Raw genomic sequence first — 27201 nt, 5'->3', positions numbered from 1 at the left:
CAAGATTACCTGCGCCTTCCCAGTAACGAGAAGCGCCAGCAACGGGCAATGGGCCGACCAATCATCAATGCTCCCAGGTACGTCGCCTGCACTTTCAGTATTTCCTGTTCCGTCGAATGTTCTTTTCTATCTTTAGACGATTATCCGCGATGAAAGATTGTTCTTTCGACGTTGATTATTGTGGAAAATGTGAAGTTGAAACAATTTGGCACTTTTCACCGAATTTTACGAAAACTATTTTCACAAACGAATGTTTATCTTCGTAATTATTGAAGATATGAACTTCGTTTTTGTTTAATTTTAATCATAAAGAGTCGTTCTTTTTAATTAATTTTAAGTTTCATATGTGAAGTTACTTTTGCAATGCAAAAATATTAGAAATATTCATGGTTTGCACTTTCGACACCTGGTTCGACCTTTCTTCTTTAAAATTCATTGTTTTAATTCGCGGAAGCTCTAAAATTGTGGTCGTAGCGGAACGACAAAGGTCGCGGTGTCCGGCATTCAAGATGTCGTAGCGATTTTGCCCATTGAACTAGAGGGAGGAAAGAGCATCATCGAGACGGTTCGATGCGATGGCTGCAAGTCGTCTTGCGCCTCGAAATTATCGTCGATCGTTGGTCGTTGCACCGTGTCGCCGCTTTATCGTTCGCCCCTGTCCGACAAATTTATTTATACGGTTGTTTATCCCGTGGGCGAGATTCAACGAGAACGAGGCTCTACCCGGCTGTTTGCATACACGCGTGCATCGCTGTTTGATCACCCCCTCCCCCGCCCCCAATGGTATTCTTTGTTCTGTCTTGCGATCGACGGCCAAACAATGACGAGTGGATTCGTTAAGCTCGGCAAAGACTCGCGGTTCTTGGAAAATATACGAGCATCTGTTCAAGCTTTCGCGTGATCGCCCCCATTTTTTTGTAGTTTCCATCGCGTGTCCCTCGACTCTCGTCCACACGATGGTGATCCCTTACCGGATGGATTCCCATGTAGATCGTTTGGTCGCTGTGATCTAGACTACGCTCGATTCAAGAATAGTAATTATTGTGAATTGTGAATAGTTACAGAATATTATTCGTCAATCTGAAAGAGTGAAACCGTTTCATGGAAGATTTCACGATGAAATTTCAAGGAAATTTGACATGCACTGTATCCTTAGTGGATTTTTGTGAGTCGTAAGTGATTTACATGATTTACTGGGGAAAAACGCTTTATTCCAAAATTGTATGGTGTAATAATGATGTAAATGGTGATAGAGTCGCAATGACTAGTAGGATTTTCGAAGATTTTTAGATACGAATGACGCTATTCGGTCTCTAGATAAAAATGTAGTATTTGTAATAGCTTATTTAATGAACTGAATTTGATTAACGTCTGTGAAATTCGATAAGGTTCTGGTGTAGTAAACTGGCTTGCGATGTTTTAGTTTCGTTAGAGGGGAATTTATGGTTTTGCAGAAATTTTTTTCAATGTTAGAATGGAATATTACTAACTTCCTTTGTATTTCAAATATTGCAACTGTTCTTACCGAAATGGAATAATCGAACAACGCGCCGCCATATTGAAAACTGTGCCCACACTATTGCCTTCCACAAGATCTGTTTGCTTAAATGTATCTCTCACGACACCGTGTTTATGTTGTATAAGGCGTGCACATTTTAGTCCACGTCTACCACTTCCCCTTATGGGGACCACAGTTTCATTTCCTGGGTTTAAAACGTCCACGAAATTAGCCGTTCCACTCGGGTACCGTAAGGCTCTATCGAACAAACCGGGTTTCGAAACCTCGAGGTAAGGTAATCGATACCGGGAAACGCTTTCGAAACGAAGATCCACGGTCAGACTGGCTGCGCGACACCGGAATGCCAACGAAATGCAGTTTATCATTTCTGCGAAACAATATTCTAAATCTTTGAATTTCCTGCAAGTCAGCTGAAAACCGTTAAAAGAAATTCTTAAGTATGGGTCAGCATAGACCCAGGCGTACGATAGATCTAGGACAAATTCTGTATTTCAAACATAGGTTATTTTCCCGCTTTATGTTTAGAGTGTCTATTCGGAATTTTCTTTGCGATACGCAGAAAAATATCGTTGTTCATTGTCATCCTATTGTAACTTTTATTAAGCAATTAAATGCTTCACCGAGTGTTCCAAAAATTTGATAGATCCACGTCGAAGTTTTCTACGATTTCGGGCGATAGTAAAGCATAAAATCAAGTTCAATAATTATTGTCAATTCGATAAAGACATGAATTCATGAGGTGTTCGAGGCTCAATCGGCGACCAATTGAAAATTTCAACAGTTTCATGGAGCAAGGCTCGATCGACGAGTCAATTCGTTTATCGGCGCGAAATGCAAACTCGGCAACTGCCCTGATAATGGACTGTCTCTTTGCGTATCGTAAATAGAAGGAAGAAAGCTCGCGAAGTTATCGTCGTGTACGCGGGGATTCGCGGTGGTCTCTGATTTTTCGAAAAAGAAGTTTGTAAATCACGAGAGACCAGGCTTTGTTTCTCTATAAACGCCGCCACGGGCGTTGATGACAGTTTTTCCTGTTATCTAACCAGGGAATTAATTTATCTAACCGATATTCAAACTTATTGCTCTGTTATTATTTTTCGTTAAAGACGACGTTCTTTCGATGTCTGCGATTGTTGTCGTTTGCTGGTGTTTATTATTTCGAATCGGGCGAAGTCCTTTTGGGATTGTGGTTTTGAAATATTAAGCAATCAGAAAATGTATAAAAGAAAAACTCGATTTTTTTGACCCGTCGTAGGGAGACCCTTTGGGTGTAAGAAAGTGGGCGTTGAAAAGGAGCAAGAAGGTCTCCTCTACCAGTCAGGTTTTCCCGCCACTCTGAACCAGTTTGGTGGCGAGGGCGAGGAAGCCCGTGCCTCGCGAGACCAGGTCCCTTCCAGTGGGTCACGCATATGGGAAACTGGAACGGTTTCATCCTCCCGAGGCGGAAGACTCGATTTTTCATCGGAGGAGAAACCACCGATTTTTCTTTCGATCGGGCCGTGTTTTCTGGGTCATCTACAGCGCGTTACCGCGAGGCCTAATGGGAAGCGGACACTCGTTAGATGGATCCTCCGGGGTTTGCGGCTTTGCGTGCGTCTTCCTTTTATCACCCCCACCCCTGCCCCGCCACTATTGGTAATTTCGATCGCGGGAAACCCGGATGAGACTCTCCGGATCCCCCGTGTTGACTTGTTCCTTTTGCTGTTCCACTATTCAGGAGGGGAAATTGGAGCGTGCGGTACCTGGGTCGCGATCGTCGATCGTTGCTCGATTGGTCCGATGAAAAGTGGGGAAAGTCGGCGTAATGGATGACTGGAAATTAATGTTTACAGGCTCGGTGGACAGAGATATTGCGTCCAATATCGATAATGCTTATCGTTATATATATTTTCGTTAAATATCGATACGTAAAATAATTGTTCAAAAAGTATCGATATTCATAACATTGATGTTAAGATTCTGTCAATTTACCAATGAAAAAATGAACTGCATATGTTCAAGGGAATATGGTTTTGGATCGAAAAGAATTTTCTAAAATGAAAGTTTTTGCATAGCATTAAGAAATTATTTTATTGAAATTGAGATTCAAAGTATTGAAATGGAAACAAAATAAGTGATTCGATCATAGGAAAACTCTTCGATCATAGGAAAACTCTTCCATCATAGGAAAATTCTTCGATCATTGGAAAACTTATCGATTGCAGGAAAGCTCGTCGATCAATAAGAAAACTCGAATCGGTTCGAATCGAATCCTCGTGCAGATCGGGCCGCGCCTAGATCCACGGGATCGATTTGTCTTGGGTCGTTCCCGGGGAAATCAGGCTTTTGCGTTCGCGGTGTGCACGACCCGTTGGTGTATCCGCACGTAGTTGGAAAGACACGTTTGCGTTTCGCCGGAGCGACCTCTCCATAAAAGTCTCTCTGGATAACTGGGTTCCTCGCGGCGGCGTTACTTCTTGCGGCGTCGCATTCAAAACACGATCTCCTTTCTTTTTCACGTTCGCGGAACGCACGGGTAGAGACCCTTCGTACCACGTTTCTATGCGATTCCGTCGCGTTCGAAGGATACACGCCTCGACGACCGTGCTGCTGGCACTTTTCGATCGTGGAGACAGCACGGATTTTGCTTTACTCGTCGATTCTTCGTCCATTAATAACTATTATCAACATATGTTCATATGACGTTTTTTTATTTATATCAGTGTGTAGATTTACCCCCTGAAAATTGATATGCAGTTATTAATCACCCTGTATACATACACCTAATATTTCGCTTAGACGGAAAACTGGAACGAAAAAACGTGCTCGGAGGCCCGGTATTTCCAGCGGCGGCGGCCTACGGTGAGATGAAATCGAGGACGGTGCACGCAGGCAACCGTGCCATTAAGTAGATTGAATATTACCCTATATTCGGTAGACGCAATCAATAGCCTAGAAAAATGCGCTATTCTCCTTCGCAGTCTCGCCGCGGCCTTGAATGCCCTATCAGCTTCTCGCGTCTAATTTACCCGCGGAATGACGAGCACACAAAGTGTGTTTGTGTGTATATTACGTGTCTGCTTCATCGAGTCGTTTCGGACCGTTTCGATGATCGTCTGTTTTTCAGCTTCGCGTGAAGCCTCGATTCCGATTCGGAGTCAATTTTCTCAACGGTTTTTCTGTTCAGTTTTTCTGAAAGATATGTAGATGGTATATCTTGTGGTAATTACGCAGAGGCAAAGATGCTGCTTCTGATGTCCTTTTGAGTATTTACAAATGTTAATCATAATTCATAGTAATATATAAATTTCGTGGAAATATGACGGAGTCTTGCATAAGAAAACATTGTACATAGAATTCTCAATGAGATGTGTTTTTGTGATTCAGATTGAGAACCGTTTGTCACCGATCGATAGAGAATTTTCAATATTCCGATAAATGGAACGTATGGTTGTCGTTTTTAATTGGATCGTTTGCATTTCATTCGAAAAGTTTCCAAGTGTCCTGGCCGGACGCCGCCGCCAACACGGTGTGTATATTTTCCGAGCAGCTCCTTTCTAAGTCACCGTTGATTAAAGATGCAGAAAGAACCGATGTTAATCGCGCTCGATAGGTAATCGGAAATATAATTGAATGATTTATGAATAATAAACGGCGGTAAGCCTATAATTTCTTCGTTATAAATATTCCGTGGTACAAGCCTCGTTGATTGCCACTTAGACGGCGAATATGAAGTCAGTTCGCTCTGTGAAAAGTGAATCAGAAATGTTGTAATAGACGACGAGAGCTGAATTTCTGTAGAGAACTAATAAGAATTAATCGACAGACTGTTGGTGTAATTATATTATCCGTGGTGTGTCCAGTGAATGAAAAAATAAAACTGAAATACAGATTGATATTAGATTGCGCATGTTTATGCAAATATAGAGTTTTATGGGGTAATTTACAGGATCTGGATTCAAACAGAAATTTGTTCAGATGATTTATGGTTCTATTAGGTTTTCTGGTAAATGAAAAACCTTTTTAGAATTCGTCAACCTCTTAACCACACTGATTTCTAGACGATCGTGTACGCTGTAAATGCATAAAATTCGACTTATGACTGTTTTTACTTGCGTGTTATCCTCGGAAATATTAACAGGAATAATTTTATAATCAATTTTTCGCGACAATTTTGATAGAAATTCGGAATTAGATTACAATAAGACCGGTGGGAAATAAATAATGTACTTGAACGTATCAGCATTAAGTGCAAGTAGAATTAGCTAGCAATAGCCAGACATCGATTTTTCAGTCCAATGAATGCCTAAACTTCAATTTAGCCATAAACGAAGCACTGTATATGTAACAGGTTCGATTTCCTTTTACACGATAGAGTCATCTGATTCTCGATTGTTAAGTTAAAAACCAAATTACGGGCATGTATCACCTCCTTCACACTTGGACATTAACCCGATTGATCATTTTCATAGGATTTGCCTAGAGAATTCTTATGAAATTCATCTACTCGATTCTTTGCAGGATTCGTCCACAAAATTTCTGCGTGATTTCTCCACACAATTTTTCTTGCAAATCAATGTTGAATTTCGATTTGGAAATTCTCAATTGATTTTTACATGTGTCAACAAAGGTTCAATGTGCACATGGTATAGGGGAACTGGTTGTCTATGGGGGTAGGTTCACTAATTGTTAATAACATTATCAAGTATAAGTCACTTTTAATACGCCATTCATTTGTTTGTAACCAACCTCTACCATGGGGCTGATTGACAATGTGTCTTGTGTACCATATAAATATCAAATGGTTTTCTTTGAACACCCTATGTATCTGGGAGAATTGTGGCCAGAGAGGGGGGGGGAGGATAAAAGTCTCTGCGAGTTTCGTCGACGCCATGGTGCGGTGGAAGAAATATCGAGAGGAATTATCTTGATCAAAACTGGATCTTCGATAATAGTTCGCGTGGCGAGCCGTACGGACCGGGTCCTTGAAGAAAACGCCGGCTCGCCGCGGTCGGGTTACATTGTACGAACGCGAGCGGACTTCTGATTATAAGACTGGATACCGTGCACCGAGTAAATAGAAACGGAGCGGTTGATGCAGGTTCAAGAACGATCCCCCCCCCCCCCCCCCCTCCACCCTCGATTGTATCGAATTTATATGCGTCGACGGAGCAGCCGTGAATGGACAAACGTGTAAGCAAAGCGTTACGATCCTTGAGTTCTGTGGTTTGGATCCACGTAGAATCTTGTGGTCGATCAATTTCTTTTTTTTTCGTTGGTCGTGGTAAGTTTTAATGTAGATTCATCTTCAGGTTCGAAAATTGAAACATCGTAGAATGTTCACCCTTTGATCGAAGTGTGAGCTGGCAGGGCTGGGGAGAAGAATTAAGGTTTAAAAGGTACAGTGACGACCCAAAGGAAACAGTCGAGATTAAGATTAAAGTTTCGCCTTGTTTTTGCACGTCGATTCGTATATTTTCGGGCTGTAGCGTTATTTCTGAAAACACCGAGGAGGCTTCGAGCACTCACCAAGAATTTACTGTAATTACGACGCGAACGATCGTTGTCTTCGTTTCGTTAAAAGTACACGTCTTATTTTGTTTATCGCAAATCTAATAGCATTCGATCGAACGATTCGACGAATGTTCGAGGGAAAATCATGTTTCGAAACAAAGGAAACACCCTGTACAGTATCCGAGCGTCAGACAAAACTCCCGTCGGGAAACGGTTAGGCGAACTTCGCTGGAATTCCTCGCGAGACGTGCGTCTAGGTTGCATGTCCCGCCCGGACGAGTTATTAACCATAAATTTGTTCCACGTCTACGACGAGGGTGAGGAGAAAGGGGGTTGACGTTGAGGATCTCTGTCTCTCTTTCGTCTTCTGCTTCGTGAATAAGAAGCGTCTGGAACAAAAGGCAGCTTCTCCGCGTGCGCATTGTTCAGTCTGCACCTTGCGATTTTGCAGGTTCTGCCTCCGGTCCGCGTCACCAGCCGCCTCCCGACGTGATTCCTCTTAAACGAGCCATTTGCATTCCTACCCCTGGCCCGAATTTCAAAGAAAGTTGAGACTCTACCGGCAATTCGCCGGATGAAATTCTACGGAACACGAAACTGTAGCTTTCTTCCGGAAAAATTATACTCTCCTGTACAATCTCCACGGTGTTTTCTCATATTATTTTCAATTCTAACACCGGGTACAGGTGTAACGGGGTGGGTGGTTTATTCCTTGACGAAGAAGTATGCTCCACAATTGTGCACACTCGAAGGTATTATATTCTAGTTAATACTTTTGTAAATTTTTTCTCTTCTTTTTTTGCTGTTTATTTTTTGTAATTCTTTATACAGTAATGTCTTGATAAGTGCGACACACTCGGGTCCCCTTCGGAGCATTCGTGGCAAGGGGGAAAGGTTTTCAGCCCGTCATAAATTTGTTTTTTGCCTCTGCTTGGCTTCTGTTTATTCTGTTTTGATTAGCTTCACAGAGGGACTCTACCAGTATTCTCGAGATGTACTTAAAAAAAATGTAGAAAGTGAAAAATTGATTTTTTGAAAATTTCTGACTGAGCATGACCCCTTAAGGGTCGGCCACGTTTATACCTAACGCTATATCTTTGAAAAAGCTATTCCTGCTTGTAGGTACTAGATATGTATAATAGAGGTGCGCGCCTTCAGCCGAAGAAAATCGTGTCTCTAACGGGACGAATTAGCCGGGTTTATAAGCGGGTCAGTGTCACTCTCACGGGAGAGAGAAATCATTCCTCGTGTACCCTTCACTCTCGCGACGCTTGACAAAACTATTAAAATTCCGCGTAATCACGCGTAGTGTCATCCGCGCCGCGTTGACCATCGGAGAAACGAATCCAAGGTGCCACCGGCCTTCCACGACGTTTCCACGGCCGTTGGCCATCAGTCACCGAAACGAACTTTCCCATCTTTTTGCAGCGATTTTTCCTCCCGGCTGAACCATCCGTTGCTACCCTTGATTCATACCATTGCCGGTGATCGGTGACCGTCGTGGCAGTGAACGTGTTCGTAAAACTACGTATTCGTATGATTTTGCCTCTCAGAAAGGAGGATTAATCGTGAATTTTTTATTCTTCATGTTAAAGTAAATATATTTCAATCATGTGTCTGCCATCGTGTTTCTTTCTTCTCGCAGCAAAGTCGCGTTTGTCCAGGTAGACACATTGGTTGTTCACGGGACACACGGCCAGGCCGGTGGATATCGTGTCGCGTGGGGCAGGTCAGGCGTGCGTGTCCCCTCTCGGGGTCGGAGGAATGATTCATTTTCGGGATGGGTTTCATCGGGACATTCGCATGCGAATTGTGTCTCGAGAAGCCCGACTGGTGGCCGGGGCCGTTTTACGACCTTATCCCGCCGCATCGTATCCCAGTCTTTCCTTATTCGTCGGAAAATGAGGAAGGAAAAGAGGAGGTTCGTGGAAATTCCACCGAAGACGAAAATTTTACGGGGAATTCATGAATTTTATTTGTTAACCTGTTATCTCCGGCGGTACGGGCCTTTCGAACATGAATATTCCATGACAGGTATTATCAATTGATAAAAATGATTTTGTTTTTATTATGCAAATTGTGCGTCTGTATATACATATTATTTATCGGCTTGTTTATTATTAACGGGATATATTACCATTGGTGGAAGTATATGTGAATTATTGGGTTGGTGGGACAGTAAGGTGGTCTTTTGGTAGAGTCTGTATACTCGAAAATGTCGATTTTAAGCGATTCAGCAACAATGTGGGACAGTAGAGTAGTCGATTGTCGACTAAACAACCTTTTATCGCGGGAAATTTACTCTGGATGTTTTGAACCGTGAACTCTCCAGTTTTGATTCGTGAATTCTACAGATTTCTAATACGAAGAATGTAGACACATACGACGAAACAGAAAAATTCCACGGTATAATACCACCATCATTCCGAGGCCAATTACAGTCCCTCGCGTCTAGTTCGAAATACCTCTCCGAAGGATAGTTGTCAACGATCGACGACAAACCGACGACAAACCGACGACGGACAGTGGGCACACGCCGGTCCCGGTCCGAGTGACAGTCACCGACACTAAATCCGGCGTGAGTTACACTTTCGAATTTGGCATCGTTCGAGTCGCCCCGTTCTTTCCCTTTTTCTCTCTCTTTCTCTATCTCCATCTTTATCTCTACTCTCGATTCTCCCGCGTGTAGAGATGCGACTATTGATTATGGATAAATTATTGATATCTTATTGATACTTAACGATCTATCGATAATATCCTTAAAATATCGTTAAGGTGAATAGAAGAAACTGAGGTAGAATGCATGGCACTAATATTGACAAAATCATTTGAAATTTATTTATTTTGTAATTGGAACTTATTACAGACACTACATTAGTGTATTTTGGCTGTAATTTTGTTCTTCTGTGTGAAAGAATTTTGATAGGAAGGTACAAAAAGATAGAATCAAATACTGATTTTAATTTTGCATGAATAAAATATGAATGACATATTTTAATATTTTTCTACGATATAATTTAAGAAAAAAATACGTGTGTGTGTTGTATTTATGAAATATAGTTTACAAGATACATATAAATGTAGAAATTCTTTCAAACAGAAAAACAAGATACAGCTAAAATACACTAATTTATTTACAATTAATACGTTGCAAGGCTACCTCAGTCGTTTCTGTTCGGCTTGACGATATTTTAACGACATTATCGATGTACCGATATATCGATAACATTTCGATATTGTCGACATTTATCGAGAATTTTATCGATAGTCGTATCTTTACCCGCCTGTAGTCGAAACAGAAGGCTGTGTGTGGCACGCGCGCGCGCGCGCTCGTTCGCCCACCGGTCGTGTGTAACAACCATCGATAGATAACTATAATAAACCTGCCTCGAGAGTGGCAATGCGTGGAGTTCTCTCTCGCGTGCGAGGTAGGTCAGCGTCCTCCCACTCGTCGAAGGAATTACCTGGCACCACACACACACAAGCAAACGTTCGCTCGCCTGCCTCTTCTCCAGAGTTGGACGTCGATCGATCACACTCAGCGAGATCGACCCTTCGTGGTCGATTAACCCCTCGCGGTGATACTATGGCCGGGTCACCGACGACCCCGTCTAGACGTCAGAGATTGGAGAATTCCTTATCTAGATAAAGAGTTTCGAATAACGAATAAAAGATGAAAAAAAGTATTTTTTTTATCGTTTAAACGTGGAAATTTCCAACTGTTACAATAAAATATATACTTTTGACTGAGTCGATATTTGAGAAAGAATTATTTAACGTCATCAACGATTTAAAATTCAGGATAACGCACCTTAGATAATGCAAATTTTCACTATGTATTATTCGAATAAAATTCTGTCTAACTCTGGGTACAGGTGAGTGACGGTGATAGATTTGAATTTTATAGATTTGCAATATGCAAAAATCATCTCTTTATGATTGTGAAAAATAAATAATGTCACCCTCTTTCCCCCTCGAAAGCAAACAACTTTTGTCTAAAATACTTCCTTATGAAATCTTTTGGTTTTTATAATATTTCCATGTGTCAACGTAAATGTCGCACCCTGTATTATATTAACACATCCCCGTGCATAAAATACGGTTCCACGCGCGTGTTGCACTCGCTTCTTTGTTATCGCGCTGTTGTGTGTTGCCGTCCCAGTTTCTTCGGTCTGATACACGCGGCGGCGCGTTCCAACGCACAATGCTCGTCGCTTGGTGAACTCGATGCGCCTGTACGAAGCAATAAGACACGACGATTCGTTCGTCGATGCCACCCAAAAATCTTCTCGTGTGTATACTCCCACAGTCAATATTACTTGTCCTCCAACGAAAACGCGGTACCTATAGGTAAAAATTTACGCGAATTTCATTCTAAGAAAAACATCAGCGAACACTATGCGAAGAAAGACTGTATCTTCACAATCATACGAACCGAATGGGACGGGTCCGATTAACCCACCTGCGTTTTAAAACGGCAAATCTCGAAGACATCGCGAATAAATCTGTATCTTCATAGTGATATAAGCTGTCTTTTATAAAAAACACAGTGTGGGTCAAAATTGACCTACCTTCAGCCTCCATAAGAAACCAACACGAACACGTGTAGCAATGGTAAAAACTCTATATTTACTCTATATTAGACCCACCGTTGCCTGAAAATCTCGTCCCTGAGGAAAGCTTCGTGTAATAACGCGAGCCTTTCGTGACCAAGTATCTCGAATACCTTGCTGGGAGGAACGCGTCTCGTTTTTTGTCCCCGCATCGCCCTCGAGAAAGTGAACACATACGTACAGGGGGGCGTAAAATTGGTTGGGGTTGGAGGGAAGGTGTACGAGGCGCAAGGGAAACGATTCGCGAAGCTCCCCTCGAGTCCTAATCCTCGGGCTAAGTTACGAGGCATAAAAGTCACGTGGAATAACCCATGTGCCTCTGTCTCTCTCCTTCTTTCTTTCTTTTCTCTCTTCCTCTCTCCTATCCTCCCTCTCCCACCGATGGAAACGAGACGGCAGCGCCCGTATCTCGACCGTCCACACGAAAACGATCCTTCGACGGTTTTTAGGAGGAAACTGCACGGTCACGCGGTATATATCACGAACGAGGGAGAAAGTTTCCATTGCTCGTTTCGAGCCCTCGACTCGGAACAGAGTCGAGAAGATCGAGAGGGAGAGAGAAAGAGAATGGAACACAGACACCGCGAGAGGAAGCACAGTCGATGAAGAGGGACGAGGTGTGTGAGAGAGAGAGAGAGAGTAGGAGGGGGTAGGAATGGTAGGAACGGATAGACAGAGAGAGAGGGAAAGGAATACGGCGCCGGTCATTGGCCCGTTGACGCAGGTATATACACCAACGCCTAACGGAGTGTACACGTCCGTGTTATGTACAACTTGCATTCGTCGAGTCAAGGATGCGATTTGCATACGGTCATCGGATGTCTCTACGCCTCGCACCGTAGAGCCACCGAGCTCTGACGTCTGGTATGTATTTCGTTCTCTGTTCTTCCTCCCGTTCGTACGGACACGCGCGAGGAATAAAACGGGTGTCCCTACCCCCACCCCCACTATCCCCCTGTCGTACACCCCTCTGACCCTCGCCTCGTCGGCTCTTTAACCAATGCCGATCGTAGGGCCCACCCCCCACCCCTCTAGGGTTTGCGCCTCGCGTAATCATAATGAGCCGCGGGGCCCGCGTTATTGGTTCGGCTCGGGCGTGTGTATATCCCCGTTGTGTTTCGATTCCTTTTTTTTTCTTCTTTCGTTTCGTTACGCCTCTTTTTCACCCCCTTCGCTCTTCTTCCCGTGTTCTTTTGACTTTTTGGGTTCGTCTGCCTCTTCGTTCGTTCGTAGGGGCTCGGGTTCGGCCAAAAAACTTTCACCCTCGATGAATGCGACACGAACAACGGCGTTATCCCCACCACTACGGGTTCCTCTTCTGGAACCAATTAAAATAGAGTAAATAGAAGCTAAGTAGGAGCTCGTGTTTGGCCAAAAAACGTTCACCCTCGATGAATGCGACACGAACAACGGCGTTGTCCCCACCACAAGGACGATGAAGATGTTTAGGACAGTGTACATAGTTGCAGTTATTCCTAGAGTGAACCAAAATCAATAGGTATCTAGGTTGGTCATCCAACAATATATCCAAACACCACTGTAACTGACTTTCGCAAGAATCGATGGATTGTCTGACCCAAATAAATCGTGTTCGACGCGGGGGCCTCAGTCTAATGAGTCCCGAGAGGAGATCGCGGGTGTTGCATCGCGTCCTCTGGTCTCGTAAACAAACGTTTTACGATCCACCGGTCGGGCGTGTATGCATCATCGACGACGGGACTTTTAATAGTCGGGGGGCCCCGGTTGGCGTCGTCGCAATAATCGTGTCAGCGGGAACGTTTATTGCCTCCAGCTGTGGGCAGCTTTTGGAAACTGGTCAGGAGGTTTGAATCCGTGGCCACATGGAGACGTCTGTCGTCACGACAAAAAAAAATGTTTTCTTTGCGATTCCTTGTCCCTTAATGTCCAGGCATTGTATAATTTAAAATTACCTATTATACTAGGGAAAGTGACCCAGTTACGGACAGACGATGGAATTTCTAATTCACATAGTAAATCTCTTCCTCGTAAAATCGTAGTTCGACAGAATTCCGCGAAACGAATGAATTTCGAGCGCGAGGATCCGACGAACGATCGACGGTGTTGCGATTTTTTTTCGAGCATAAAAGACGGACACTGGCCCCTGGCGTCGTCGTCGTCACAGGGGAATATTTCACGTTGCAACAGACTCGCGGAGGCGTGCTGTTCGTAGGAAGGAAATTGTCGTTGACCAACGATTTGCATTTATTTAGCGTTTTCGTTTGAATTCGTCGACGGGCTATTTTCGGACGGTTGTGCATGCGTTCGTGTGCGTCGCCTGTTGTCTCCGCATCGTTACAATTACCAGATTGTTTTCTCCGAAAATTCCACCACTTCCTGATCACTTACGAGCAACTATCGTCGTTTTTTTAACGTACATATCGAGTGTTCTGGTTAAAACAGGCCACATAAATATCTTCCTTATCTGTGATCATACGAGAAATATTTTTTATAAGATCATTTTACAAAAATTAACGGAATAACGAAATTAAATGCTGTTTTCTCCATCGTATGAATTACAGTTTCAATTGCATGCAGAATTTTTTTTATGTATAATTTCACAACGTTTATTTATTTTAAGTAAAACAGTCTAGGATGACAGTAATTGGCAGTAAATGGGTCTTTTACCCTAGTTCGGGCACTATAAAATGTCTGAGGGGACGAATTTGGAATTCCCGTCGGTCGTGTGCGAACGATCAAAAGTCAAACACAGCTGTCCGAAGCTCAACGTATCTCTCGGACCGTTTCTCCCCTCCTCGATAAGGGACAGAGGGAGGTTCTTGCAATAAAAATCCGAAGTACATACTACGAAAATGTGTGTATTTCATCGCGTTGACTGCTCAATTAAGGAGCCCGCTGATCTTCTTGGTGCATCGAACTCGTAAAATTCTCCCGTTAACGTTCTTCCCGAAGAAGCTGTCTTTCTGGCCAGCTTTCGCTTCGATCCTTACCTTTTACGATGCGATCAGCCCCTGGGAACGGGGCTTGAAACTCACATATTGAGGCTGAAATCGTTCCAAGGAGGAACTTCTTTTCGGTGCTAATTGCATGATAAAAAATATCACCAGTTATTCAAAGTTTGTTACATTTTTCAGAGGAACTTTGCTTCACTTCTGAGTGTACCTTTAGGGATCGAAGGGGATTTGTTTTATCTTGCAAGGGAAGGCACGGAAGTGTTCCCCTCCGATTTTGATGAAACTTCGTATGTCTGTTAAGTAGTCAAAAATAAGGGATACGTATTTTTTTTATCGGCTGAGACGCGACTTTAAGGTTAATAAATGGTTAAAAAATATATTTCTATAACTGAAATAATTTTAATTAGGTGCTCTTATGTCTTCACTATAAGCACCCACAAAGCTCATTTTGATTGGTTCGTTAGTTCAACAGTTATGATCTATTGAAAAAATCTTGACACTATATTTCAAACAGCTGTGGAATGAACAATTTAAAAAATTTGTCAAAAATCCTTCGACATACGTTTATATATCACTAAAGACCACAACATATGCACCTGTCAACAAAATCCTTGGGTAAATGACCGAAGAATTTAGAATTATTTCGTCACAATTGTAGTGTAAACGTGATGTTTTTAGTAATAACAAAAACATGAAATTTGCAGGAATCTGGACAATTTACCTTACATTTCGAACGTCTCCGAAAGCGAGAAGAGGATCCCCTTATTGGGCTGTCGTTGGCGACGCAGTCTACGGCTCGACGACACCGTCGACGACAAAACGAGTTGGGGTCCGTAGGGGTGGGGAGGGAAAGTGATAGAATTTAATGCCCGCGACGCGCCGTTTGATAAGACGGGCAATATATGTACAATCATGGTGGTTATCGAGTCGTTACCCACCGCGCCGGGCTGACCTTTAAGCGCGGGGGTCAATTCCGGCGATACCCACCCCGTCACCCGTCTCACCTACCAGCACGGGCTATTTTCTCATAACGGCCCCGTCGCCGCGGCCGGGCAATTGACGCGCCTCCCTGAGATTCCGTCACACTTTCGTCCGTCGCTATCTCGTGGCACTGCGCTGCACACACACCGATCTAAAGCTGCGTCTACACTATATAGGAAAACAGTGTTATACAACAAATTGTTCTATAACCTTGTTATACAATATGTTTCTCTAACTTGTTACAAGACTATACATTTCAGACAAGTCTGTAACAAGTTTCTATAACATTTCGCGTCTCATTATTAATAATGGCGTGACAGTAGATGGATAACATTACAACTTGCTATATAACACGAAAAATGTTATGTAACATCACGTTATATAATATTTTTCTTTCTGGTTTTCTAATAAGATTTTCATAACTTTGCTGTATAACGTGTTATGTTACGTACAGTAAATCCTCAGTGAGTGTTCGAAGGCTCCTTGGCACTGACAAGGAAAGGTTTCCAGGTGTAATGCTGGCTTTTTAATAAGGGTTAAAACCGTTCACCTTTGAAGAAAACTAACGTTTCGGAATGAAATAGTGTCGTAATGTGATTTGCACGAAAATGCAAGAGCTCGCAGATAAGTCGTTGTCGACGATACGTCTCTGATGCAGCAGCCCCTCAGGTGTCGATTGCTTTCCCTTTCTAATCGTAAGCCCTCCATTCTCCTTCAAGCGATGGTCGGAGAACATTCGGAGGAACGGTCAGAGAATATCATGTTTCTTGCACAGTTATCCGTAACAGGACACTCATCGAACTCTAACAAGGGAAGACACGGAAGTGTCCCCCTCCGATTTTGATGATACCACATGTAAACACGGGGAGAACACAGTGGTTCGAATTGAATGATTGTAATGATTAATTTACCTAAAGCAATATTAAATAAGGTATGAAATAAACAATTGTTTAGAATAATTAAATTTAAAATATTAAGAAAAATCTTATTAAATGAACGTGAAATATATTACATTATACATGATTAAAACAGGGATAGTTTTTAACATTTTTCAATGCAAATTTCATGTGGATATCTTTTATGGATCAAAAGTTACATATAAATGGGCCGGTAATGTTCAATCCGGACCACTGTGCGGCGTATTGCCCGCTCGAGCACCGGTCGAAAGTGAGAGTTTCCGCGGGAGAGAGAGATACACCTACCACCGTACACGCGGCACGAAGAAACGGCGACGTCGCGTCGTCTCCTCTCGCCTATTAGCGTGTTCTTCGCCTTCTCCCCTCCCTCTCTGTCCGTGTGTTTGCTCCTCAAGACCGTACGGGACACGTGGGTGCACGCGCACGCAACAACCGAGAAAAGGATATGGCCTAATGTGCGTGAAAAAAGCCCAAACTTTTTTAAAAATTAAAGAACGGTTGTTGTACTAGTTTCCACTAGCGTTGTACCGTGTTGCACTGAACGTTTTCTAAAATTGGAAACTTTTCGAAAAAGAATGGAAAAAACAAATTTCGATGTTAGCTCCCACTTTTGAAAAAAAAAAAAAAAGAAAATACCGTCTGTATCGTCTGAACAGGCTGTAATTGTATCGAGCAGCGGTAACATCGTCCTGTATCAAACGATGTATTCCATCACCACATCGAACGGTATAACCGAACCAACACGCCTCCGGCCTCTCTCGTTCCGTTATCGATCCGCAGGACCACGTTCGTCCAATAAAATCGTTCCACCAAAATTTCACTCCCAGCCAAGACACACGCGCACCGCCTTCCAATCCTAACGGAAAACACCTAAACTTACGCAATTCCCACTGTTCAGCCTGTATTTCCCGAAACGAATCCTTTTCCTCGTGGCGACTGAATATATACACACATCCACGCGCATGTTGGTGGAGGCGCGCGGTAAGGAAGAGGGAGCCCACGAAAGAGGCACGAAAAGTTAGCGAGAGATAGAGCGGCTCTCTCGCCCGGTAGGAGCATTGGCGGGTCGGGGCAGAGGGGGCGGGGCGGTGAGACGTAGGAGGGGCGGAGGGGTTTGTCGTCACGAGAGAGGGACGAGAAGAGGGTCGAGCCGCGCGCCGAGGGATCGTTGAACTCCGACGGCAGTGATCGCAGTCTGTGCTCAATGCGCGGCCGCGTGAATGTGCGCGCGCGCGCGTGCGTGAAAGTGCATTCGATGTGACTGTGTGTGTGTTTGTGTGCGTGCACCACCTCTCGCCGTTCGTGTGTGTGTGCACGCCGATCCGCGGTGAACGAGCCGCAGCAAACGGGGAACGAGAGAGAGAGAAGGGGCGGGAAAGACGTGGAGGGGGCGGAGAGCGAGCGAGAGGGCAGCATAAGGCCAGGCCAGTCAGTAACGATGTCATTAGTTTAGTCAGTCAGCGAGTCAACAACTATACGCTGGGCTTTGAGGCCGTTTTCGTGTGTTGGTCCCACACACCGGTCCCCCAGTCTTTTTGCCTGACCCCTCCCCGCCCTTCCCCCTCCTCTTCACCACTCCCCCTTTCGCCCCTCCCCCGATGGACCGCAAATCCCTCGAAAAATCGTGACAGGCATTGTCGCTCCGTTGGGACCCAGTTTCGGTGGCTCCGACCAGCCCCTCCGTTGAGTTTGTAAAGAGTTGTAATTTTCGTCGATTTGTACAGAGGGGGAGGGGCGTAATTTGGCGCCAGAGAGGAGGAGCGTTGGGTGTAATTGATGAAGTAGGTCGAGAGTGTGGTATAACGTCTTTTCTTTCTAATGGACGGTTTGTTTTTAGCGGGGATTTTGGGAGATCGTTTTCAGTTTCATTGATTTTTGTCGGGAGTTATTAGGGTATAGATATCATTCTATGTGGTAGAAAAGATTGGGAGTATGGAGTATCGTTTGTTGATTTCGTTAAGGTTTTGGGGGCATTGGGGGCATTGGGTTTGAAGGTTTCCTAGAGCTTTAGGAAGTTTCTATTTGTGGTGAACGGTAATTCTATTGCGATGTTTTCTGTGTTCCACTGACTTGATTATTAAGTGTTCTAGGGATAGTTGAAAGCTTCCTAAAGGTATCCACGATTTGTCTGACCCAAGTACTCTGGTGTCGAACAAGATACCCGATACTTGCAACAATATCGAAGGAAAAAGAAATTTCAAAGATTTCGGTATTGATTAGTCATTATCAGGATCGTGAAATTCATCTGTTTCTGTGAATTAATTCACAAAAATTTAATCAACACCTTCATTAATTTTTTTTTTTATTAAAATTTCTTTTCAAAAACAACAGAGGGGAGCAGTTGACGTAGTAGTGCGTCTTTCTTGGATAAGAACTAGACTAATAAAAAATAGAGAAAGTTTGACAAATAGGAATTATAATATATAAAACTCTAATCGAAATGTTGAATAGATGAAACGGACAGGAATTGTATTATCAGGGACAAGATTTTACTCAGACAAGTTGCGGCGGTTCAGTCAGCCACGAACAGTTCGGCGCGTTGTTGTTGTTGGTAACAGTTTGGTGGTATTCTGCCGCGCGGCAGATATCGAAATAATAGAGTTAGAGAGCCGCAGAAGCGTTACGTTCACCACCAATTAAAGCTGAGTCGCGGCGGTTAACCCCGCCGCGCAATTCCTTAATCGGCCATGTTTTCGCAAATGGGACACATGGTTCTCGTGACGAGAGTTTACGCTGGCTAGAGAGCCGATGCAGCACCACCCATCAAGAATTCCATATACAAGGTGCTCCGAGTCTACCTAAACACTTTTCACTAATCCGGTGTCAAGTTCACCAAACAAATGATGAAGATGCAGCGACGATTTATTGCTTATTATGTTCATGTTTCATAAGGTCTGGTGCCTATGTATCCAAATATTTACGATAGTGGATGTTCAGCCCAATCCATAGTAGGAGGAAGATTTATCGTTTAACCCCCTGAGCGGTGAATACTCTTCACCAAACTTGATTGTAGACGACATTGTAGAGATGGCGAAGTAACCTTGGAAGAATCTTTTTCACGTGCCCACCGTATGCCAAGTATCCATACATAACTAACTTTCTACTTTGATTTCCCGACACACAAAATCAAAAGATCATGAAATATCAACTACAACCTGGTGGACCCATATAATAATCCATCGAAAACGGTCAAGAGCAAGAATGTTCCTCCGTTCGAAACCGCCTAGAAATACCAGGTTCATAATCACCGGTGTGGTCCGAGGCGACACGTTAAAAATAATTGTTTCGGCACGTAGCAACCGTAGCCAGCCAGAGGGGACGGAGAGAGAAGGAGCTCAACAGAGAACAAGAGAGGTAGTCAGCCGAGGAGCCGGAATGAAATAATTCGATTCGAAGGTTAAAATATCGATTCGTCGGGGGACGGAGAGGGAGCCAGAAAGAAGAAGCAGCAAACCTAAAAGAGGAATCAGCACAGGTAGCAAACCCCAGAAGCTACGGACATGTCCCTGGTCTGATGGCTCGTTTGGGGCGAGGAGTTTTCCAAGCCTAGCGCTTTTCACATCTCTCTTTCTCTCCTCGTAATAATAATAACCAGCGAGGAACACAATCCCCCGCGGAACACACGATCCCGCGTTGTGCAATGCTGCAACTGCAGTGCGCTGCACCGGCAGCCGGGCAGCCAGCCGGCCGGCTGAGAGCGGTCTTGCGCGCTAGCGCGCCACCACAGTGTATAAGTGCCTAACGCGTCTGTGTGTGTTTTATACGCGGGTCAATGACTCGGCGAGTGCATAGTTTGCGCATGCGCCCAGTATGTGTGTCCATGTCTGTGTGTTTATACATCGATGCACGGTGCACCACGGCGGCTGCGACACACACGCTTTGGCCTGAGGGCCTAGGCTTAACCAGCGGGACCAGGCTGTCGTTTCTCGGTGTGCGTGCGTGTTTGTAATGTGTGCACGGTTCTCGAACCATTAAATATGTTAATGTATGGTGGCTCTGACTCAATACCACGAGCGACACTCCGCTCGAGACGACGACAACGCGCAAGTATTTTTGCCACCTATGGCCAACGGTGCACCTGCGACGACTAGCGGCCACCTAGCCCGGTTGGAGACTGGGGAGACATCTGGACTCCCGACGGGACACGGTGGGATTCTAATTGGGGTTTCTGGGTGGTTTTTAAATGAGAATCGATGAGAATAAGTGATTTCTTTTGTTAATTGGTATTTTTGGACCATGGTTCACCTGCGAGAAAATTGAGGACGCAACCTGGGACAGTCTGGAGTCCAGATGATGATGGGATTCCGTGAATCGAAGGATTCTAATGGTTTAGGAATTTTGGGAGGTTTGTGATTGAGAATTACTTCTAATAAGGAATTCGTGAATATTTATTATTAGCTTCTAGTGTTGGCCCTCGGTTTATCAGCGGAAAAATTAGCTTTAATTGAGGACGCAACCTGGAACAATCTGGGGTCCTGATGCTGATGGGATTCTATGGGCTAGTGGGATTTTAATGTTTCGAGTGTTTTTGAGATGGTTTAACAAGAATCGCTTACGAATAAATGATTTAGAATTGTTTATTATTACTTGGTTTTTACGGTGAAGAAGCGGACAGGGAAAAGTTGACACGAGAACGCAAGAGGCTGGACGCGAGGAGAGAGGTTGAGTTGTCGATTGTTTGTGCGCCTCGACATCGTCGTCGAGTGTCGTTGAAGAAACGAGGATCGCAATTGTCTCTTATGTAAAACGAGACGATAAATTGCATGCATTTTGTAACGTAATCTTTTCTTTCCTTAACGACGTTGCATTACCGCGGTAAACGACGAGGCTGCAGAGCAACGGAGTCGTTCTCGAGTCGCAGGAAACTCACCAGAACACGATTTTCGGATGACAAAACTTACTGAATTTCATTACGAAAGTAAAAACATAAATAATCGATTCGGTTTCTGTTCATGATAACGTTAAATAATCCATATATTTTTTTCATAGTCTCATCGAGTCTGAACAATTTCACCATGTGTACGATAAGCGTTGATTAACATGTGGTCACGAGCGCTTAACGGGATCCTGTAAATTTTAGTAACCAGATGTTATCAAATGAACGATTACGATTAGACGAACATGGTCTCGAGAAAATTTCTTCTGCGCAGTTTGCGTGGTTTTTGGTATGCTGGAGGTCGTACCGAAGCCGGGCAATGTTTTCGTGTAATTAGTGCGTAACGTGTTATCTCGTATTTAATGATACCGTTAGGCGTAATTGACCGCCGTATTTCTCCTGGTGGTCGTGTGAAAAATCGACGGTGTTTCTTGCCCAAAGGTTTTCTATCCGTTTCCCCGACGCATTAACGATACACGGGGAGCGGCACACGTTATCCCCTCTTCGGGCACGTGATACATATCGTGCTGCTGGCGACTTGCTCCGCGTACGCGCGTTCGCCTCCTTATATCACGGTTCATTAACGTGGCTAATTAGTTTACTGGTACAACCGTAACGCAGGACTGTACAACTCGATTCACGTCGTAGTACGTTTCATTGGGAATTTATAGCGGACGGTTGTGAATAATGTTCCGAGACAGGATCCGCGGGATTCCACCCGGTACCGCTTCTGAGTTCTTGTTGGTCCCAACAGAAGCCCCTTGCTCTCGTTCAATGTACACGCGCGAATCTACGGCGAAGAATTTATCGCGATATCCCGTGTCGAGTCGAAGTCTTGGTGTTCTACTTTTGAACTTCAAATTCAACTGTAATTTGCATCGTCGAACTCGAGCTGAACTTCAACCTTTAGACTCATCGTTAATGGCTGGCTTTGAATTCAACGACCAAGTTAATGACGTTCTATAGCTTTCGGTTTTCGAGCTTCATACTTGAATATTTCATGCGAAGTTTGTGATCTTCAACCTATAATCTTCTAGCTTTAACCTTTAATCTTCAATCTTCTATCTTGTACCTTAATCTTCTATCTACTACCTCCGAACTTTAACCTCCAAACTTCGTCTTCCAAAACTTCGACCTCTAAACACTGACCTCCAAATTTCGACATCCAAACTTCAACATTCAGCCATTGATCTTGAACCTTCGACTTTCAACTTTTTACCTTCAGTCTTTAACTTTCGACCTGCGATCTTCAAGCTTCAACATTATTTCCAAATTTTAATCATCAACCTTCAATGTTCCCCTTTCAATCATCAGTCATTAATCTTCAACTTTCAAACTATAACCTACAATTTTCAGCCTCTAACCTTTAAAATTCGTTCTTTAAGGCTTGAAGCCTTTAAACTTCCTATCCGTAAACCATCAGTCTCCAATAATTACCGTTTAATTCATCGTGAATGCATACGTCTATAATTCGTGAACGAAGATAGTATACAGGTTCATACGAACCGTTATGCCTATACATTTATACCACCTACCGTGTCTCACCAAAACACATGTGAAATCGCGATTGTAAATTTAATAGTATTAAATGCCTCCAGTAACATCGAATGTGTTTTCTTCGTGCGTAAAATAAATTAATCGTCGCCACAACTTATCTACATCTAATCCATTACGTAAACATTTCTGAAATATTCTGCGGGCTGGTAATTCCATCTAACGTTCCGTTTCCGTCGATCCCGAGCCGACAGATTTACGGTATCGCCGGCGAGGTCGGCCGGTTACGCAATTTGGACAATGTTCGAATTTCACGACGGTAATATAACAGTACAACCACGGCGTGACTGTTAGACGGAAGAAACGCGTCGCCACGGTCTGTCCGGAGTGTTATGGAGGTCAGTCACCTTGCTCCGGAATATTCGAGCAGAAGGGTTCATTAGACGGTGCTAGACGGCGACGACGGCGGCGGAGAACCGTGGCGCTCGCCTTAACAATCTCTAAGGGAAACCGGCTGCAGGCGCGCGAATAACAACATCGATCAGCGGCTCTGGCTAACAACGCACGAACACCGATCCCTGCCGGCGATCGAGGATTTCGTTCGACGGTGATTCAAACGGTACAAACCCGTGGAATCAACGTGGACATCTTGTTCAGCCCGTTCGTTCGATGTAATTGGCCGGACGGAACATCGATACAAGGGGAGAATCTTATAAATCTAAATGAAAATCATACCGCGGGGACTAGACGCGCAGTTAACGAAACCACACATAATCACCATTAATCAATGTATCGTTTCGCATCGATAGGATTTAACGAAGAAATTTTGTGTCACTTTGGTCACATGGATGCCGGTATACTGTTATTAACCGAAGCAACGAGCGACCCCGAATGGGAACTTGATCAGGGATTCGTTAAATACTTGTCGTTAGTTTGAAATCACAATTTTTTCTAAGTTTCTTTAAAGTTTTCTCGAAAACCGTTTGTCGTACGAAAAAAATAAGTAGATTTCTGTGTGTTTAAGTAATTAATCAAATGTTTAAGGGCCCAGGGGCTACTTTTCCCGTTAAATGATTGAGCTCAAACTTCACACAAATTTTTTTTTGATTACTCGGGACTATTTTTCGCCAGAAAATCTTTAAAAAAATCATCAAGAGTAAATAAGAGTCATCCTAGTGTACGTAACGATAGGAACGCGCTATCTAACGAAACCCGCTCGACATAAGGTCGGTGACCCTTTCAAACACTTGAAGTCACCGCCTCCAATGACTGGAATCATCGCGATGGGATCAATTACAGGACGTGGGCAAGGGAGGGGGCAATTAAATCTCAACGAAGGGAAACTGTAAAACAATTACCACCGTTCTGTTCGTTGCTCTACCTTCCCCCTTCTCCCTCGATGATAACGCGATCGTGAAGTTTGAGGAGAAAAAAAGTGGAGTACTCGGTTCGCCTGCTCGATACGGTGTTTCTTAATTGTTCTCGAAGCGCCCGTGGAACGGTCAATTAATTATCAATTAATTAAATTGCCTGCTCGATACGGTGTTTCTTAATTGTTCTCGAAGCGCCCGTGGAACGGTCAATTAATTATCGACCGTCCATTATCACACAATGGAGGACAGTGTCTTTCCATAATGTACAGACTCTTTCTGGGAAATTTTCAGTGTGCTAGTAGAATGTTACGAAATGCAGAAATTTTTCGAAAAAAATTTCCTGATAAAAATGGAATGTAGGTACTCGTCTAACGGCGCGCGTGATTCATGGTGATTCAATATTTGCTCGTGTAATCTCGACAAGCCTTCTAATGGTCGAGCGGAAGTTTTCGTGAAATTATTTACATACAGAGTGTTTTATGTCACCAAATACGAGAGTCAGATCCTACAACAGAGGAGGACTAAGTAAGCCTTTATAACTTCACATGTACATAGTCACGTTTCCTTTGTGGGATAAAGTATTTCTTTTATTTGTTCACTTCCTAAACCAAGAAGACTTAACTGAAATATTCTTTACTCTTAACTGGTGTAAAAATCAATTCAATCAAAACATTAGGGAACAATTGTTTTGAATTAACTCACTAAGATAATTCAATTAAAACAAAATTAATATACAAATTTATATTTTACATTTAAAACATTAAGGATTAATTAAATCACTAGAAGCAATTTAATTAAGACAAAATTATATTTCATATTCAAAACAATGTGATTCATTCAAATTAAATTGATAAAATTGATAAAAAATATCCATGTTGAACCCCAGGTAGATACCAAACGCAGAAGCTACCCCTAAATCCTTGACAATATGAACAAAATTTTGTTCCCCAGTGTAATGGTTATCGGTAATAAAAACACTTTTTTCGGTCAGTTATGATTATTATTCATAACCACAAAAGTTTTAGTCGAAAGAATAATTGTTATTCCTTAATTTTTTCCATTTTGGATGTAACAGCTATGGTGTTTTGAACGGGGGGTTAGAAGAGATTCCGTCGGGTTTATTCGCGGCTCGACGCGAACAGCTTTCTTTCCAGAAAGTGTCGGCCACAATGGGGGTTCCCCCACCCCTCTATGAGAGTGAGAGCGCCGCCGTCCTGTCTTGTTCGAGTGTTAATACTAATTTCACTAAGTACCCCCCAACCGGCCGTCTAATGAAATGAACGTCGTTCTGGACCGTCGATGTTAGTCGCGTCGTGGGTCACTGACCCGTTCGAGTTTAGACTGCGACTGACCGACGAGATGTTTCCGCACACTCTGCCAACAGACGATTAAAGATTTTCTTTTTGTGGTGAGTCACGATCGAAAGAAAAAAAAATTTTTACGAAAATACTTTAGGGTTAGGTGGGTTAAAAACTGTCCCACCTCTTACTTAGCTTTTTATGCACGGTGGGATATATTTTAACCCACCTCGAAAAGTTGAAGTTACTCATAGTCATACAGTTTAATATTTTATTTTTATATAATTGTTTTTATATTAAAAAAAATTTCGAGCAACTAGGGTTTTTATTTTCTTTAAAATCGTGTGCCTCAAAGAGTTAATGCGTACCATACGATAGAAGTGGGAGAAATTTCGATTTTCGAAGCGATTAGCCCAGTCAGGTGTCAAGTTAACGCGATCAACAGGACCAAGGTGTTTACCCCCCACTTCTGGTCGCCGTTCGAATATCCAGTATCTCGTAGAAAAATCGGCGCACGTTCAATGACCGAGTCCCCGCAACCATTAAAGAGCAACAGGTTTCGCTGCTCTCTAAGACCACGCGAATCAAGAGAGACCGCCAGTGAGTCGCACCTACTCTCTACACTGCAGGGACCCCCAGTGTATCTTTCTCTGTTCTTGAACGGCCGCGAACGCGGATAAAGGCGAGAATAAAGTCGAAAGGCATTCACCCTTGGTGAAAGTAGTTCTCCGATCGATGCCGCTGCCTGCAACGTTGCGAGAGCGCGAGCGCGGGAACGGAGTCGAAGCTCCCTCGGTGGGTTTTCATTGCGATATCAAAAGGGTTACTTTTTTTCATCCCACGAATCGGAAATCATCTCTGTTCGGGCCGAATATGACTCTATTGGCTACCAGCTTTTAACTTGCTTAACCCTAATCGGTCCCTCATTTTCCCAATTTAATTTGTCCCTTGGTGTTAAATTGACACAGTGGTAAAGAATTAATATAACGAAGAGATAAATAGTTAAATTTGGAATTTCTTTCAAATAAAAGTCACGGAAGCTAAATTCATGTACACATGACAGAATAACATGATTTCTTGAGAGAAAAATGTGTCAATTTGACAGAAGAGACGGATGAGGGTTAAAGTATTGACCTAAGTATGATGATTTCTAACTGGATTTACACCAAATATGAATACTGTTCATTTTTTTTTGTTTGACAATAAGTCGTAGGTCAAAGACCATTTTACTGGGTTCAATAGAAATAAGTATTTAACCATCGACCAAATCTTTAGGATAATGGAGCGATAAGATATCATTTACTCTAAATCTTAAATATTAATACCAATGAAACAAAATTTCACTTCGACTAAAAGAAAATCAATGGTATACACGTTTATTAAATTCAGTTTGAAATCGTCATCACATGTCTGACTCGATGTTATAAGGCAAGGGGTTAACGCCGCGACGTGAAGGTGAATTAACCTGGTGGCCGGCCGAGGTAACGGGTCCTCGATATTTCTCACGACGGCCTTCGATGTCATAGTGGGAAGCGGCCTAGCTGACCGAAGGAGAATAGAGCCGGTATCCCGTTTTGCCTGGAGGCATCGTTTTCTTCAACCTTCGCCTAGGTCGCCTTGTGCTGCGTAACTATAATTTCGATTGAGTTCGATTCGATTATTCGTATGCTTACTTCAACCTTCGTGTTGGATTCATCGTGTAAT

General features: G+C 43.3%; 1 protein-coding gene across 1 annotated transcript in view; it reads left to right on the top strand.

Annotated features, from left to right (window-relative positions):
• The first annotated feature begins 28 nt into the window (after nucleotides 1–28).
• Nucleotides 29–27201, top strand: part of LOC107187855 (ABC transporter G family member 9) — a 127103-nt gene continuing 99930 nt past the window's right edge. The window contains exon 1 of the mRNA XM_015576040.1: nucleotides 29–77. Within this exon, the coding sequence (XP_015431526.1) occupies nucleotides 49–77 (29 nt within the window). The 5' untranslated portion in view covers nucleotides 29–48. The remainder of the gene's footprint in view (nucleotides 78–27201) is intronic.

Source organism: Dufourea novaeangliae, unplaced genomic scaffold (assembly GCF_001272555.1).
Source record: "Dufourea novaeangliae isolate 0120121106 unplaced genomic scaffold, ASM127255v1 scaffold112, whole genome shotgun sequence".
NCBI classification, from domain to species: domain Eukaryota; kingdom Metazoa; phylum Arthropoda; class Insecta; order Hymenoptera; family Halictidae; genus Dufourea; species Dufourea novaeangliae.
The sequence above is the reverse complement of the archived record's forward strand: the minus strand, read 5'-3'. Positions and strand labels throughout refer to the sequence as shown.